This window comes from Salvelinus namaycush, chromosome 18 (genome assembly GCF_016432855.1).
Source record: "Salvelinus namaycush isolate Seneca chromosome 18, SaNama_1.0, whole genome shotgun sequence".
In the NCBI taxonomy this organism is placed as follows: Eukaryota; Metazoa; Chordata; class Actinopteri; order Salmoniformes; family Salmonidae; genus Salvelinus; species Salvelinus namaycush.
In genome coordinates, this window is record NC_052324.1 from 14,278,272 (window position 1) to 14,296,574 (window position 18,303).

The following is an 18,303-nucleotide window of genomic DNA, read 5'->3' on the forward strand; positions in this document are numbered from 1 at the left end:
TCTCCCTCCCCTCATCTGGCAGCCAGGGCCTCTGGGTAATGTCTAGTTTAGAAGTAGTGCACACGTATCCAGTAGCTTGCAGGTGCAGGGTACAAGAAGGAAAAGTTCTGCAAGATAGATACCTGCAAACTGATAATGCTCCTTCAGTTTCATTGCGCATCTTTTCGTGTTAATGCGTTACACAGTAAAACGTCAATAGTGTACATGTATCTTATCTTTTCTTTCATGGCCTCACTCACTGGCAATCCAGCCCCATGTCTGAATGAGTGCAGGCAGGCTAGGCGGCTGACTCTAACAGCAGTCATGTACTGTACAGTATTTACTGTATATGTGCAATTGACTGAGTTTGATAGGAGGGAGGAGGGAATGGGTGAGCTCTCGGTCTCTGGTGCTATGCTGGTCTGTCTCTGCTGCTTGCATGTTCTCTCTTAAGTCATCAAAAAAAAGGTCAGTAATAATTCTGTTTGACTGTGCTGTATTTGTGCACGATGTAGTTTATTACGTAGAGCATTACCTCTGGTGTAAGCCACTGTAAAATAGAAGTATAACCAACATCATTTAATCCAAAGAATCCGTCTGACCCCCCCCCCCCCCCCCCCCCCCCCCCTCACTATTTTGTCTCCTCATAGGTGTGGAACCAGAATGGTCGTATCCCTTACATCACGTACGAGTACACCGTCCTGAGAGAGTCCCTGTCCCCCGTCCCTCAACCTCCCGTCTACACTGGCCCCGACAGCACCGCCCCAGGGGTTTCCGTGGAGATGGGCAGTATGGTGGCCCCCAACGGGAGCACGTATGACAAGGTGGCCCCTGAGACCCAGAGGAACCAGGTGCTGAAACAGGGGGCCAAGGCGGCAGGGGCCGAGGGCCAGAAAGGCCAGGAGACCAACGAGGTGTATGAGGAGACAGGAGCCATCGACTGTCACCAGGACAGCCCAACCCCACCACAATACACAGGTAACACCAGCATACTAGAAACCAAAAAACCAATACTATAACCATAACACAAATAATCCTAATTATACATTACCCCAATGCACAAGTGATTAACGCAGGTAACTGGGAGGGAGGGAGGGAGGGAGGGAGGGAGGGAGGGAGGGAGGGAGGGTGGGAGGGAGAGAGAGTAGTTCTCGACGTGCAGACTGTGGAGTTCTCCCCCTGAACTACTGTATGTATCACCATATAAATCAGTTCACCACTCAGATATCAGATGAGATAAGATGTTGTTTAAAAAAAAAAAAGAGAGTCCTCGCTGCTGGCCCTTTGGAGTCCTGCATTATTCACAGGAATATATACAAAGAGGAGCTGGGGGAGATTAAAAATTCAGAGAGCTCTGGAATTTTCTCCTTTTTTTAAATGGCTGCATCACAAACATGAGTGGTAATGAGTGCAGGCCGACCTGCCTGTACCAAGCTCTCAGACAGCCCTTCCACTTAGACTGTGGGTCAGCTATGCAGGGAGTTTGGCCATTGGGTGAGACTGAGGCCCTCTACTGCCTTAAGGAATATGTTGAAAGGCTTTGTGTGCTGTTTTGTTGTAGTGCACAAACTGCACATAAAACTCCTCTTTTATTAAAGAAGCACCAGGAGTTTTTCCTGACCACCTGACCAGGAAACACCTCTGGTGCGACTTAGTATAAGTCTTTCTCACACGTTAATAATTTCTCTATCTGTCCACGCCCTTCTTGTTATCCCAACAGACGGCAACAGCAGTCACACAGGTAGTGTAGCAGTCCCTGCCCCGGCAGCCAGCAGGCCTTTAGAGGAGGGGCCAGACTCAGAGAACCTCATCTGGAGAGTCTTGCTGGGCGAGCAGATTGGTCCAGATGAGCTGCTCACTAACATCTCAACCAATCAGCTCCTGACGAAGGGAGAGGGAGTGTTCTCGTTGGAGGTGGACTATAGCAGTGTGGAGCAGGGAGGCCTGTTCCCCCTCAACAGCTCTCTGGGGGAGTTCAGTCTGGGCCCGCGGAGGAATGATACTGGAGACCTGCTGTTCCCCAACAGGACGCTGCTGACGGGGATGAGGAGCAACAATCGCACCAACAGAACCAGGTAGAGTAAGGAGGGATCCACACAATGTTGAGCAGAAGTAAAGAGGCAATGTTGGCCCAACGTCAGCTTGCTATCTGGTATAGGAACCCATCCAAACAATACCACTTCAGAAGCCCATCCACAACCCCTATGGTCTTCCTCTTCCACCTCTAATACTCTTCACTTAGTGATGCTGCTGCTGAGGGGTTAGAGTGAACACTACAGACCCACTGGGCACACACTGGTTGAATCAACGTTGATCCATGTCAATTCAATGAAATTACGTTGAACCAACGTGGAATAGATGTTGAATTGACGTCTGTGCCCAGTGGGGAGTCCTTCTCTCTCTAAGTAAGGATTGAAGTGAAGAGCTGTGACGATACCAGTATCGCAATATGTTTTCCATGGAAAAAAGGAAAACACGAAGCAGACCTAACTCTTTGGTCCTTTAAAAGCCTGCTTTGTAAAATATAGCTTGGAAAATATTTACATGTGACTGTGGATGACAACATAATGATGTTTGTTTCCAACATTAAGGCTGTTTTCCTAAAGAAGTTAAATTCGCTTCGTGTTTTGTTTCCTTACCACGATACTGACGCGTATCGCGATATTGGTATCGTCCCGGCCCTACTGGAGTGAGTCATTTCAAGGCCCAGAGCAGAGGGGCATGTAAAAGGGCTGGATATTCTTGTCAGGAAAAGGGCCCATGCTGCTGGCTGGGCTGGCTGGGCTGGCTGGGCTGGCTGGGCTGGCTGGGGGAATGGAATGTGCTCCAGGCTGGCTTCTGGCCCCATCCATCCCTTACTTCTTTTTTCTTTTTGAGACATCCAAAGAATCGCATGGAGAGGAGACAGCCAAAGAATCACATGGAGAGGAGACAGCCAAAGAATCGCATGGAGAGGAGACAGCCAAAGAATCGCATGGAGAGGAGACAGCCAAAGAATCGCATGGAGAGGAGACAGCCAAGGAATCTCATGGAGAGGAGACATCCAAAGAATCACATGGAGAGGAGACAGCCAAAGAATCACATGGAGAGGAGACAGCCAAAGAATCTCATGGAGAGGAGACAGCCAAAGAAGCACATGGAGAGGAGACAGCCAAGGAATCACATGGAGAGGAGACAGCCAAATAATCACATGGAGAGGAGACAGCCAAAGAATCACATGGAGAGGAGACAGCCAAAGAATCACATAGAGAGGAGACAGCCAAAGAATCGCATGGAGAGGAGACAGCCAAAGAAGCACATGGAGAGGAGACCGCCAAAGAATCGCATGGAGAGGAGACAGCCAAAGAATCTCATGGAGAGGAGACAGCCAAAGAAGCACATGGAGAGGAGACAGCCAAGGAATCTCATGGAGAGGAGACAGCCAAAGAATCACATGGAGAGGAGACAGCCAAAGAATCACATGGAGAGGAGACAGCCAAGGAATCTCATGGAGAGGAGACATCCAAAGAATCACATGGAGAGGAGACAGCCAAAGAATCACATGGAGAGGAGACAGCCAAAGAATCTCATGGAGAGGAGACAGCCAAAGAAGCACATGGAGAGGAGACAGCCAAGGAATCACATGGAGAGGAGACAGCCAAATAATCACATGGAGAGGAGACAGCCAAAGAATCACATGGAGAGGAGACAGCCAAAGAATCACATAGAGAGGAGACAGCCAAAGAATCGCATGGAGAGGAGACAGCCAAAGAAGCACATGGAGAGGAGACAGCCAAAGAATCACATGGAGAGGAGACAGCCAAAGAATCGCATGGAGAGGAGACAGCCAAAGAATCACATGGAGAGGAGACAGCCAAAGAATCACATGGAGAGGAGACAGCCAAAGAATCACATGGAGAGGAGACAGCCAAAGAATCTCATGGAGAGGAGACAGCCAAAGAAGCACATGGAGAGGAGACAGCCAAGGAATCACATGGAGAGGAGACAGCCAAATAATCACATGGAGAGGAGACAGCCAAAGAATCACATGGAGAGGAGACAGCCAAAGAATCACATAGAGAGGAGACAGCCAAAGAATCTCATGGAGAGGAGACAGCCAAATAATCACATGGAGAGGAGACAGCCAAATAATCACATGGAGAGGAGACAGCCAAAGAATCACATGGAGAGGAGACAGCCAAAGAATCACATGGAGAGGAGACAGCCAAAGAATCGCATGGAGAGGAGACAGCCAAAGAAGCACATGGAGAGGAGACCGCAAAAGAATCGCATGGAGAGGAGACAGCCAAAGAATCGCATGGAGAGGAGACAGCCAAAGAAGCACATGGAGAGGAGACCGCCAAAGAATCGCATGGAGAGGAGACAGCCAAAGAATCACATAGAGGAGACCGCCAAAGAATCACATGGAGAGGAGACAGCCAAAGAAGCACATGGAGAGGAGACCGCCAAAGAATCACATGGAGAGGAGACAGCCAAAGAATCGCATGGAGAGGAGACAGCCAAAGAATCGCATGGAGAGGAGACAGCCAAAGAAGCACATGGAGAGGAGACCGCCAAAGAATCACATGGAGAGGAGACAGCCAAAGAATCGCATGGAGAGGAGACAGCCAAAGAAGCACATGGAGAGGAGACCGCCAAAGAATCACATGGAGAGGAGACAGCCAAAGAATCGCATGGAGAGGAGACAGCCAAAGAAGCACATGGAGAGGAGACAGCCAAAGAATCACATGGAGAGGAGACAGCCAAAGAATCACATGGAGAGGAGACAGCCAAATAATCTCATGGAGAGGAGACAGCCAAAGAAGCACATGGAGAGGAGACAGCCAAGGAATCACATGGAGAGGAGACAGCCAAATAATCACATGGAGAGGAGACAGCCAAAGAATCACATGGAGAGGAGACAGCCAAAGAATCACATAGAGAGGAGACAGCCAAAGAATCTCATGGAGAGGAGACAGCCAAATAATCACATGGAGAGGAGACAGCCAAAGAATCACATGGAGAGGAGACAGCCAAAGAATCACATGGAGAGGAGACAGCCAAAGAATCTCATGGAGAGGAGACAGCCAAAGAATCACATGGAGAGGAGACAGCCAAAGAATCACATGGAGAGGAGACAGCCAAAGAATCACATAGAGAGGAGACAGCCAAAGAATCACATAGAGGAGACCGCCAAAGAATCACATGGAGAGGAGACAGCCAAAGAATCTCATGGAGAGGAGACAGCCAAAGAATCACATGGAGAGGAGACAGCCAAAGAATCACATAGAGAGGAGACAGCCAAAGAATCACATAGAGGAGACCGCCAAAGAATCGCATGGAGAGGAGACAGCCAAAGAAGCACATGGAGAGGAGACAGCCAAGGAATCACATGGAGAGGAGACAGCCAAAGAATCACATGGAGAGGAGACAGCCAAAGAAGCACATGGAGAGGAGACAGCCAAAGAATCACATGGAGAGGAGACAGCCAAAGAATCTCATGGAGAGGAGACAGCCAAAGAATCACATGGAGAGGAGACAGCCAAAGAATCACATGGAGAGGAGACAGCCAAAGAATCACATGGAGAGGAGACAGCCAAATAATCTCATGGAGAGGAGACAGCCAAAGAAGCACATGGAGAGGAGACAGCCAAGGAATCACATGGAGAGGAGACAGCCAAATAATCACATGGAGAGGAGACAGCCAAAGAATCACATGGAGAGGAGACAGCCAAAGAATCACATGGAGAGGAGACAGCCAAATAATCTCATGGAGAGGAGACAGCCAAAGAATCACATGGAGAGGAGACAGCCAAAGAATCACATGGAGAGGAGACAGCCAAAGAATCACATGGAGAGGAGACAGCCAAAGAATCACATGGAGAGGAGACAGCCAAAGAATCACATGGAGAGGAGACAGCCAAATAATCTCATGGAGAGGAGACAGCCAAAGAATCACATGGAGAGGAGACAGCCAAAGAATCACATGGAGAGGAGACAGCCAAAGAATCACATAGAGAGGAGACAGCCAAAGAATCACATAGAGGAGACCGCCAAAGAATCACATGGAGAGGAGACAGCCAAAGAATCTCATGGAGAGGAGACAGCCAAAGAATCACATGGAGAGGAGACAGCCAAAGAATCACATAGAGAGGAGACAGCCAAAGAATCACATGGAGAGGAGACAGCCAAAGAATCACATGGAGAGGAGACAGCCAAAGAATCACATGGAGAGGAGACAGCCAAAGAATCACATGGAGAGGAGACAGCCAAAGCGCAGGGCTGGCTGGGGTAGCATTCCATCATATTTATAATTCATGTTGGCTTCCCTGCACTGTGTCCAAACACCGCTTTGCCAGTTCTCCTGCCAGAGCCCCATAAAACACATCACATGACACACCCTGTCTTCCTCTGCCCTGGGGAGAAGAACGGATTGGAGGAGAAGAAGGAGAGGAGGAGGAGGAGAAGAAGGGGGACAGATGAGAGGAAAAGGAGGAAGGGAAGGAGGAGGAGGAGGAGGAGGAGAAAAAATGGGATACTGCCCACTTAAAAGCAAATAATTCAAGGTATTTGCGGCAAGGAAGAAACATACTGTCAGACTGTAGTCACCTCTAGGGATAAATGTGCAGGAATTAGTCACAGTTGCACTGAGATATGCCGGTTAAGAATGATTCAAAGTTCCTGTGTATTTTCAAATAAACATCTCTGCTCTGGCTATAAAAAAACCCGCCAGTGATATGACAAGAATGTTCATGTCACTTTTATGTGAATTAATGAAAAACAGAATGTCGCTGGCTGTTATGATTTGGAGGGTGAGGTGAATCAGCCGTGTGTGTGTGTGTGTGTGTGTGTGTGTGTGTGTGTGTGTGTGTGTGTGTGTGTGTGTGTGTGTGTGTGTGTGTGTGTGTGTGTGTGTGTGTGTGTGTGTGTGTGTGTGTGTGTGTGTGTGTGTGTGTGTGTGTGAGAGAGAGAGAGAGAGAGCTGGGGTTCAGTGGGTTTACTGTGAAGGCCTGGTCATGTCTTGTTTGGCAGTGTGAAACATTGTGAAAACCTTATTGTCATGTTGTGTTTGACAGGACTAATCAGAGGTTCCTGCAGAAGAACTTGAAGCTGAGCCCTGCAGACATGTACCGCTGGAAACTGTCTTCTCAGGAACCCTGCTCCTCCACCTGCTCTATAGGTACACACACACACACACACACACACACACACACACACACACACACACACACACACACACACACACACACACACACACACACACACACACACACACACACACACACACACACACACACACACAGTATGTATGGATTAGTTATGAAATTGTAAGTTGTAATTTCTGCTGCAGGAGTATCAAAGTCCTTTGCCATGTGTGTTCGCTACGACGGCGCTGAGGTGAATGACATGCACTGTGACACTATGACCCGACCTGAGCCTGTTCATGACTTCTGCATTGGGAGGGAGTGTCAGCCCAGGTATGCACCAGAAAACAACACACTGAGAAAGTACTTAAAGGACTGTTTACGAGTCGGACGATTCTTGAAGTGATGCAAAATTCTTTGAGAACAATGTTTGCCTCTTGGCCATTACCATTTTATTTAATATTCAATTTCATTTACTTCAGAAGATATCTAATTGTGCCTGAACTCTGCTCTATTTGCATCCCCTCACCCTCAGGTGGGAGGCGAGCAGCTGGAGTGAGTGTTCTCGTACCTGTGGTGAGGGCTTCCAGTTCCGTCTGGTGCGCTGCTGGAAGATGCTGTCCCCCGGGCTGGACAGCTCTGTGTACAGTGACCTCTGCACCCTGGCAGAGCTGGAGAGGCCCCTGGAGCGCCGCGCCTGTAAGAGCCCAACCTGTGGCCCCCAATGGGAGGTGGCTGAGTGGACTGAGGTGGGTGGAGCTATACTGTGGGAGTGGATGGTGGGACAGGGGTTGGGTGTGTGTGTGTGTGTGTGTGTGTGTGTGTGTGTGTGTGTGTGTGTGTGTGTGTGTGTGTGTGTGTGTGTGTGTGTGTGTGTGTGTGTGTGTGTGTGTGTGTGTGTGTGTGTGTGTGTGTGTGTGTGTGTGTGTGTGTGTGTGTGTGTGTTGTATTTGCCATGGTAGTTCCAATGGCAGGTACAGAAATGACTGAGTAGGAACACTATAGTAGCTAGATTGTTGCATCCTACTGTTTGAGCAACTGTAGGTGATATTGAAGGTGAGTGTGTCCTCTCTCCTCTTTCCTGTACAGTGTCCAGCGAAGTGTGGCCGCAGGGCCCAGGTGACCCGGGAGGTCAGGTGTTCAGATGAAACCAAGTCATGTGATCCCCTGACCCGCCCCCTTAACACCAAGAACTGCACAGGCCCGCCCTGCGAGCGCCAGTGGACTGTGTCAGAGTGGGGGCCGGTGAGTACACTACTTCCACTCATTACTACATTTCTATGGTACGTTGATGACTGATACAAATAGTGATTGCACTGGCTGTTTCTCTGGATCAGTAATACTATGTGTTATTGCCGTGTCATCCCCGTTGAAACTGTGACCTCTGCAGTGCTCTGGGTCGTGTGGCCAGGGGAAGATGGTACGTCACGTGTACTGTAAGACACCAGAGGGCCGTGTGGTGCCTGAATCCCAGTGCTCTCCGGAGAATAAGCCCCTGGCCATCCATCCCTGTGGGGAGAAGGACTGTGCCCCACACTGGCTCACTCAGGACTGGGAGAGTGTAAGGCAACTCGGTCCTTCTGTTGATGTTCTGTCGGATGTTTTATTGATGTTCTGATGATGTTCTATATATGGTTTCTTAATGATCTGTTTGCGTCCTATTTTGACAATGTTACCTTGATGTTCTCTTGATGTTCTGCTGGTGTTCTCTTGATGTTTTGACAATGTTATCCCAATGTTCTGTTGATGTTCTATATATGTTTTCTTGACGTTCTCTTGGTTCGAGATTCATTAGCTGAGAGCAGTCTTTTTTTCCTCTCAGTGTAATACGACATGTGGCCGCGGTGTGAAGTGGAGAATTGTGCAGTGCGCCGGCATCACTGCTGGGAAGTTCCAGACCCACGACGACGAGGCTTGTGGTGCCAGTAAGAGGCCAGAGGACGAGAACACCTGCTTCGAGAGGCCCTGTTTCAAGTGGTACACCACGCCCTGGTCTGAGGTGAATACCATTTCAACCATGACATTGTTCACAAAGGCAGTCGGTCACACTCACCTGCTACAAATATCATACCCCCAAGATATGTTAACCTCTGACCATTACAATAACAGGGGACGTTAGCATTTTGGGGGGGGGGGGGGGGGGGGGTATGATATTGGTGCTGCTGTAACGTTCTAACTCATCATTATTCACAATTAATTCAGAACTATCCATAATCATGGTAGCATCCACATTACTGTAGAGTTGTTTAGAAACAAATTATATTCTTTTACAATAAAAGTGACTCCAAAATGACACAATGCATCATTTATCATTCGTTTCTATTTGGCACAAGATGATAATCTGAAACACAACCAAAACAAATAGCAAATCGATCCAACAAGTTTGTAGAGTCACAAGCTTGATGTTGTCATTGCGTGCTAGGAATGTGGACCGAATACTAAACGTTTGACTAATTTAATACACACATAAGAGAATTTGTACCAATACTTTTGGGCCCCTAAAATGGTGGGACTATGTATCATCACATTAAATCTGACAACCTGCACTTTTTTTAAACCTTTATTTGACTAGGCAAGTCAGTTAAGAACAAATTCTTATTTTCAATGACAGCCTAGGACCCGACAGGTTTTTACCTTGTCAGCTCAGGGATTCGATCTTGCAACCTTTCGGTTATTAGTCCAACGCTCTAACCTCTAGGCTACCCTGTCGCCCACTTTAACCTCATATTCATTGTATCATTTCAAATCCAAAGTGATGAAGTAAAGAGCCAAAGCAACAAAAAATGTGTCACTGTACCAATACTTTTGGAGCTCACTGTAGATGGTGTTCTATTAAAGACAACAAAATCATCCAATCAAATTGTATTTGTCACATGCGCCAAATACAACAGGCGTAGTAGACCTTACCATGAAACGCTTACTCACGAGCCCTTAACCAACAATGCAGAGTTTTAAAAAGTAATTAAGAAAAATGTGCTAAATGAGCGAAAGAAATAAGAATAACACAATAAATTAACAATAACAAGACTTTATACAAGGGATACCAGTACAGAGTCAAAGAGCCGTGCTGCTGTGTTCATTCCTCAGTTCACTAAGACACGTGGTGTGGGTGTCCGGATGAGAGACGTGAAGTGCTACCAGGGCAGGGAGATCGTGAGAGGTTGTGTTCCAGTGATGTAGCGCTATTTCTTTTTGGTGAGGGAGCGCAAGTTTCTCAAGTTTGTACTGGCAAATGTAGACTATTAAATATCATTGTAAACTAAGCAAAAAAAGACATTTTCAGGACCCTGTCTTTCAAAGATAATTCGTAAAAATCCAAATAACTTCACAGATCTTCATTGTAAAGGGTTTAAACACCGTTTCCCATGCTTGTTCAATGAACCATAAACAATTAATGAACATGCACCTGTGGAACGGTCGTTAAGACACTAACAGCTTACAGACGGTAGGCAATTAAGGTCACAGTTATGAAAACTTAGGACACTAAAGAGGCCTTTCTACTGACTCTGAAAAACACCAAAAGAAATATGCCCAGGGTCCCTGCTCATCTGCGGGAACGTGCCTTAGGCATGCTGCAAGGAGGCATGAGGACTGCAGATGTGACCAGGGCAATAAATTGCAATGTCCGTACTGTGAGAAGCCTAAGACAGCACTACAGGCAAACAGGACGGACAGCTGATCGTCCTCACAGTGGCAGAGCACGTGTAACAACACCTGCACAGGATCATTACATCCGAACATCACATCTGCGGGACAGGTACAGGATGGCAACAACAACGGACGAGTTACACCAGGAATGCACAATCTCTCCATCAGTGCTCAGACTGTCCGCAATAGGCTGAGGGAGGCTGGATTGAGGGCTTGTAGGCCTGTTGTAAGGCAGGTCCTCACCAGACATCACCGGCAACAACGTCGCCTATGGGCACAAACCCACCGTCGCTGGACCAGACAGGACTGGCAAAAAGTGCTCTTCACTGACGAGTCGCGGTTTTGTCTCAACAGGGGTGATGGTCGGATTCGCGTTTATCGTCGAAGGAATGAACGTTACACCGAGGCCTGTACTCTGGAGCGGGATCGATTTGGAGGTGGAGGGTCCATCATGGTCTGGGGCGGTGTGTCACAGCATCATCGGACTGAGCTTGTTGTCATTGCAGGCAATCTCAACACTGTGCGTTACAGGGAAGAGATCCTCCTCCCTCATGTGGTACCCATCCTGCAGGCTCATCCTGACATGACCCTCCAGCATGACAATGCCACCAGCCATACTGCTCATTCTGTGTGTGATTTACTGCAAGACAGGAATGTCAGTTTTATGCCATGGCCAGCGAAGAGCCCGGATCTCAATCCCATTGAGCACGTCTGGGACCTGTCGGATCGGAGGGTGAGGGCTAGGGCCATTCGCCCCAGAAATGTCCGGGAACTTGCAGGTGCCTTGGTGGAAGAGTGGGGTAACATCTCACAGCAAGAACTGTCAAATCTGGTGCAGTCCATGAGGAGGAGATGCACTGCAGTACTTAATGCAGCTGGTGGCCACACCAGATACTGACTGTTACTTTTGATTTTAACAGCCCCCCCTCCCCTTTGTTCAGGGACACATTATTCCATTTCTGTTAGTCACATGTCTGTGGAACTTGTTCAGTTTGTGTCTCAGTTGTTGAGTCTTGTTATGTTCATACAAATATTTACACATGTTAAGTTTGCTGAAAATAAACGTAGTTGACAGTGAGAGGACGTTTATTTTTGTTGTTGAGTTTAGAATAGGCCTATGCATCAAATGCATCCTCAAATTGCAACGTCTGCCTATGCCCACGCATATTGTACATTTTTAATAAGCTCAAACGCTAAGTTAGGCATACTGTGGGAATATGCTTTTACATCTTCTGGAATGACTGTTTCGTGGGTGAATTAAAGCAGATGGTGATAAAAAACTATTAGCCTTGCTTGTGGGCCAATTTAAAAAAAAATCTTAGCATATATCCTGCCTAGTGGCGCACTCTGTTAAGTTTTGGCCACATGAGGAAAACAATTACACTATTCAGCTTCAGATAAGAAATGACTTAGGAGTTGTTTTGGGTGTAACATTTTATAGGCCTACTATCCTACAGTTGAAGTCAGAAGTTTACATACACTTAGGTTGGAGTCATTAAAACTCATTTTTCAACCATTCCACAGATTTCTTGTTAACAAACTATAGTTTTGGCAAGTCGGTTAGGACATCTACTTGTTGCATGACACAAGTAATTTTTCCAACAATTGTTTACAGACAGATTATTTCACTTATAATTCACTGTATCACAATTCCAGTGGGTCAGAAGTTTACATACACTAAGTTGACTGTGCCTTTAAACAGCTTGGAAAATTCCAGAAATTGATGTCATGGCTTTAGAAGCTTTAGAAGAACATTGTAGACCTCCACAAGTCTGGTTCATCCTTGGGAGCAATTTCCAAATGCCTGAAGGTACCACGTTCATCTGTACAAACAATAGTACGCAAGTAAAACCCCATTGGACCACGCAGCCGCCATACCGCTCAGGAAGGAGACTAGAGATGAACGTACTTTGGTGGGAAAAGTGCAAATCAATCCCAGAACAACAGCAAAGGACCTTGTGAAGATGCTGGAGGAAACTGGTACGAAAGTATCTATATCCACAGTAAAACAAGTCCTATATCGACATAACCTGAAAGGCCGCTCAGCAAGGAAGAAGCCACTGCTCCAAAACCGCCATAAAAAAGCCAGACTACAGTTTGCAACTGCACGTGGGGACAAAGATTGTACTTTTTGGAGAAATGTCCTCTCGTCTGATGAAACAGATAGAACTGTTTGGCCAGGATGACCATCATTATGTTTGTAGGAAAAAGGGGGAGTCTTGCAAGCCGAAGAACACCATCCCAACCGTGAAGCACGGGAGTGGCAGCATCATGTTGTGGGGGTGCTTTGCTGCAGGAGAGACTGGTGCACTTCACAAAATAGATGGCATCATGAGGCAGGAAAATTATGTGGATATATTGAAGCAACATCTCAAGACATCAGTCAGGAAGTTAAAGCTTGGTCGCAAATGGGTCTTCCAAATGAACAATGACCCCAAGCATACTTCCAAAGTTGTGGCAAAATGACTTAAGGACAACAAAGTCAAGGTATTGGAATGGCCACAAAGCCCCTACCTCAATCCCATATAACATTTGAGGGCAGAACTGAAAAAGCATGAGTCCTACAAACCTGACTCAGTTACACCAGCTCTGTCAGGAGCAATGGGCCAAAATTCCACTCAATTTACTGTAGGAAGTTTGCGGAAGGCTACCCGAAACGTTTGACCCAAGTTAAACAATTTTAAGGCAATGCTACCAAATACTATTTGAGTATATGTAAACTTCTGACCCACTGTAAATGTGATGAAAGAAATAAAATCTGAAATAAATCATTCTCTCTACTATTATTCTGACATTTCACATTCTTAAAATAAAGTGGTGATCCTAACTGACCTAAAACAGGACATTTTTACTCGGATTAAATGTCAGGAATTGTGAAAAACTGAGTTTAAATGTATTTGGCTAAGGTGTATCTAAACTTCAGACTTCAACTGTATATGCTATTATATTCAGTTATGTTATGTAAAATGCTAATTAATCATTGTGATCTTGGGAAACATTGATTCAGCTTTGATCTAACTTTACTATACGAGCACCGTTGTGAGAAGTGATCATCTTCTATTTGTAATAATAGTAAGTGATGAGTATGACTACTCGGTGTAGGGAACAGATCTTGATGAAGGTTATTTTAAGCGATTTGAGTGACTTTCTAATTGTGGTGCTGAAAGAACAGCACCGTAACCAAGTGGTCACATATTGTTCTGGGTTCGACTGCGCAAGAGGGGGTCCGTGGAGTCTTATGAACATCAAGGCAGACACGCCGTGAAGTTGGATCCTAGATCTTGTTGGTGTGATGCGGTGGATCAGTTTGTCTGCATACGCAATATAGGTGGTACGTTTCCGTAACCTAAGCACTCAGACAGTAGGGCGAGTTCAAGTGTGTCGTACATGAGCCCCAAGTCGATTACAAACTGTTTTGAGGACAGCCGTTTTAGCAACCCCTGGCAGAGTTTTCTGTCTCTGGCTGTTCTTGTTACGTCAGATTTGACCCGCTCAAAGTGGTCAAGCCTCCGACAAATGGGCCTCGGTACACACGCCTAGTTATTCATCATTCGCGCCACCGCCAGAGAGAGAGAATACAGGGAAGAAACCACCATTTACCTACTTATAGGCTGCTACACATTTATTTAGCTTATCATTCTATAATTTCCATGGAATGTTTGTGGTAATTAAATATAATTTATTTGAATTACCAGCTCTGTGTATTCTCAAATTGAAAAAAGTGAGGGAGCGCCACTCCCCAGCGCAACTGCAGCACTATACCCCTGGTATAACCCTGGTATAACCCTGGTATAGTGCTGACGTGTGGTCTGTTCACTCCCCAGTGCACTAAGACATGTGGTGTGGGTGTCCGGATGAGAGACGTGAAGTGCTACCAGGGCAGGGAGATCGTGAGAGGTTGTGACCCCCTGACCAAGCCTGTGGCCAAGCAGACCTGTGCCCTGCAACCTTGTCCCACTGAACCCCCAGGTACGTAAGCAAAAGCCTGGTCCCAGATCTGTTTGTGCTGTCTTGCCAACTCCAATGACCATAGGACTTAGCAAGACAACAAACAGATCTGGGATCAGGTTATGTAAGCAGCAAATCACTCTGGCAACTTTAGGAGAGTTACAGTCTAGTCATAGGCAAAAGTCAACCGCGGAAAACAGCATGTTTAAAGCACTTGTTTTTAATTGTATTATTTAAGTACACCTCTTTCTTTCATAACAGCCTAAGGTCCTGAGCATTTAGATTGTGGAGGTAAAAAAGGCATTGATTGATTAATTAATAAGTTAATTGATAGGTTTATCATTACAGTATTTTCGGATCGTGATAAGGCTACTTTTTCCATATCATTGAACATATCATATATGTCTCTCTGCCATGCAGATGAGAGCTGTCAGGACCGTCCCACCACCAACTGCTCTCTGGCTCTGAAGGTGAACCTGTGCAGTCACTGGTACTACAGCAAGGCCTGCTGCCACTCCTGCAGGGCCCAGCACGCCTCTTAGTATTGCCTAACACCTACAAAACCTTACCCTGCAGCTCTCCAACCCCCACTCCCTACCCCCTACCTCCAGCAGACCTCCACAAACCCCTTACCTCCAACCACTGCAAACCCATACCCGCAACCCACTTACTTCCAGCCAAAGAGCCCTCTACCCCAGACTACTAGTGGACAAACTACCCCCCAGTAGGTTACTCTATTACCCTCCAGTAGGTTACTCTATTACCCTCCAGTAGGTTACTCTATTACCCTCCAGTAGGTTACTCTATTACCCCAGTATGTTACTCTATTACCCCCCAGTAGGTTACTCTACTACCCCCAGTATGTTACTCTATTACCCCCCAGTAGGTTACTCTACTACCCCCAGTATGTTACTCTATTACCCCCCAGTAGGTTACTCTACTACCCCCAGTAGGTTACTCTATTACCCCCCAGTAGGTTACTATATTACCCCCCAGTAGGTTACTCTACTACCCCCCAGTAGGTTACTCTATTACCCCCCAGTAGGTTACTCTACTACCCCAGTATGTTACTCTATTACCCCCCAGTAGGTTACTCTACTACCCCAGTATGTTACTCTATTACCCCCCAGTAGGTTACTCTACTACCCCAGTATGTTACTCTATTACCCCCCCAGTAGGTTACTCTACTACCCCAGTATGTTACTATATTACCCCCCAGTAGGTTACTATATTACCCCCCAGTAGGTTACTCTACTACCCCCAGTAGGTTACTCTATTACCCTCCAGTAGGTTACTCTACTACCCCAGTATGTTACTCTATTACCCTCCAGTAGGTTACTCTACTACCCCCCAGTTGGTTACTCTATTACCCCCCAGTTGGTTACTCTACTACCCCCCAGTATGTTACTCTATTACCCTCCAGTATGTTACTCTATTACCCTCCAGTAGGTTACTCTACTACCCCCCAGTATGTTACTCTATTACCCTCCAGTAGGTTACTCTATTACCCCCCAGTTGGTTACTCTACTACCCAGTATGTTACTATATTACCCCCAAGTAGGTTACTCTACTACCCCCCAGTATGTTACTCTACTACCCCCCAGTAGGTTCCTCTACTACCCCCCAGTATGTTACTATATTACCCCCAAGTAGGTTACTCTACTACCCCCCAGTAGGTTACTCTACTACCCCCCCAGTAGGTTACTCTATTACCCCCCAGTATGTTACTATATTACCCCCCAGTAGGTTACTATATTACCCCCCAGTATGTTACTCTACTACCCCCCAGTAGGTTACTCTACTACCCCCCAGTATGTTACTCTACTACCCCCCCAGTAGGTTACTCTACTACCCCCAGTATGTTACTCTACTACCCCCCAGTAGGTTACTCTACTACCCCCCAGTATGTTACTCTACTACCCCCCCAGTAGGTTACTCTACTACCCCCAGTAGGTTACTCTACTACCCCCCAGTTGGTTACTCTATTACCCTGCAGTAGGTTACTCTATTACCCCCCAGTATGTTACTCTACTACCCCCCAGTTGGTTACTCTATTACCCTCCCGTAGGTTACTCTACTACCCCCCCCAGTAGGTTACTCTACTACCCCCCCAGTTGGTGACTCTATTACCCTCCAGTAGGTTACTCTATTACCCCCCAGTAGGTTACTCTACTACCCCCAGTAGGTTACTCTACTACCCCCCAGTTGGTTACTCTATTACCCTCCAGTAGGTTACTCTACTACCCCCAGTAGGTTACTCTATTACCCTCCCGTAGGTTACTCTACTACCCCCCAGTTGGTTACTCTACTACCCCCCAGTTGGTTACTCTACTACCCCCCAGTATGTTACTCTACTACCCCCCAGTTGGTTACTCTACTACCCCCCAGTTGGTTACTCTACTACCCCCCAGTTGGTTACTCTACTACCCCCCAGTTGGTTACTCTACTACCCCCCAGTATGTTACTCTATTACCCCCCAGTTGGTTACTCTACTACCCCCCAGTTGGTTACTCTATTACCCTCCCGTAGGTTACTCTATTACCCCCCAGTAGGTTACTCTATTACCCCCCAGTTGGTTACTCTATTACCCCCCAGTAGGTTACTCTATTACCCTCCCGTAGGTTACTCTATTACCCCCCAGTTGGTTACTCTATTACCCCCCAGTTGGTTACTCTATTACCCCCCAGTTGGTTACTCTATTACCCCCCAGTTGGTTACTCTATTACCCCCCAGTAGGTTACTCTACTACCCCCCAGTTGGTTACTCTACTACCCCCCAGTTGGTTACTCTACTACCCCCCAGTAGGTTACTCTATTACCCCCCAGTTGGTTACTCTATTACCCCCCAGTTGGTTACTCTATTACCCTCCCGTAGGTTACTCTACTACCCCCCAGTATGTTACTCTACTACCCCCCAGTTGGTTACTCTACTACCCCCCAGTTGGTTACTCTATTACCCTCCCGTTGGTTACTCTACTACCCCCCAGTTGGTTACTCTACTACCCCCCAGTTGGTTACTCTACTACCCCCCAGTAGGTTACTCTATTACCCCCCAGTTGGTTACTCTACTACCCCCCAGTTGGTTACTCTATTACCCTCCCGTAGGTTACTCTACTACCCCCCAGTTGGTTACTCTATTACCCTCCCGTAGGTTACTCTACTACCCCCCAGTTGGTTACTCTATTACCCCCCAGTAGGTTACTCTACTACCCCCGTAGGTTACTCTACTACCCCCCAGTTGGTTACTCTATTACCCCCCAGTAGGTTACTCTACTACCCCAGTATGTTACTCTATTACCCCCCAGTTGGTTACTCTACTACCCCCCAGTTGGTTACTCTATTACCCCCCAGTAGGTTACTCTACTACCCCCAGTAGGTTACTCTACTACCCCCCAGTTGGTTACTCTATTACCCCCCAGTTGGTTACTCTATTACCCTCCAGTAGGTTACTCTACTACCCCCAGTAGGTTACTCTACTACCCCCCAGTTGGTTACTCTATTACCCTCCAGTAGGTTACTCTACTACCCCCCCAGTAGGTTACTCTACTACCCCCAGTAGGTTACTCTACTACCCCCAGTAGGTTACTCTACTACCCCAGTATGTT

General features: G+C 47.0%; 1 protein-coding gene across 1 annotated transcript in view; it reads left to right on the forward strand.

Annotated features, from left to right (window-relative positions):
* The window catches only part of adamtsl2 (ADAMTS-like 2), a 37,204-nt gene extending 21,719 nt beyond the window's left edge, over nucleotides 1–15,485 (forward strand). Inside the window, exons 12-21 of the mRNA XM_039013285.1 lie at nucleotides 630–957; nucleotides 1,700–2,054; nucleotides 7,035–7,138; nucleotides 7,310–7,436; nucleotides 7,639–7,852; nucleotides 8,193–8,348; nucleotides 8,494–8,664; nucleotides 8,926–9,102; nucleotides 14,576–14,720; nucleotides 15,120–15,485. Coding sequence (XP_038869213.1) covers nucleotides 630–957; nucleotides 1,700–2,054; nucleotides 7,035–7,138; nucleotides 7,310–7,436; nucleotides 7,639–7,852; nucleotides 8,193–8,348; nucleotides 8,494–8,664; nucleotides 8,926–9,102; nucleotides 14,576–14,720; nucleotides 15,120–15,241 — 1,899 coding nt within the window. The 3' untranslated portion in view covers nucleotides 15,242–15,485. The remainder of the gene's footprint in view (nucleotides 1–629; nucleotides 958–1,699; nucleotides 2,055–7,034; nucleotides 7,139–7,309; nucleotides 7,437–7,638; nucleotides 7,853–8,192; nucleotides 8,349–8,493; nucleotides 8,665–8,925; nucleotides 9,103–14,575; nucleotides 14,721–15,119) is intronic.
* Nucleotides 15,486–18,303: the final 2,818 nt, after the last annotated feature.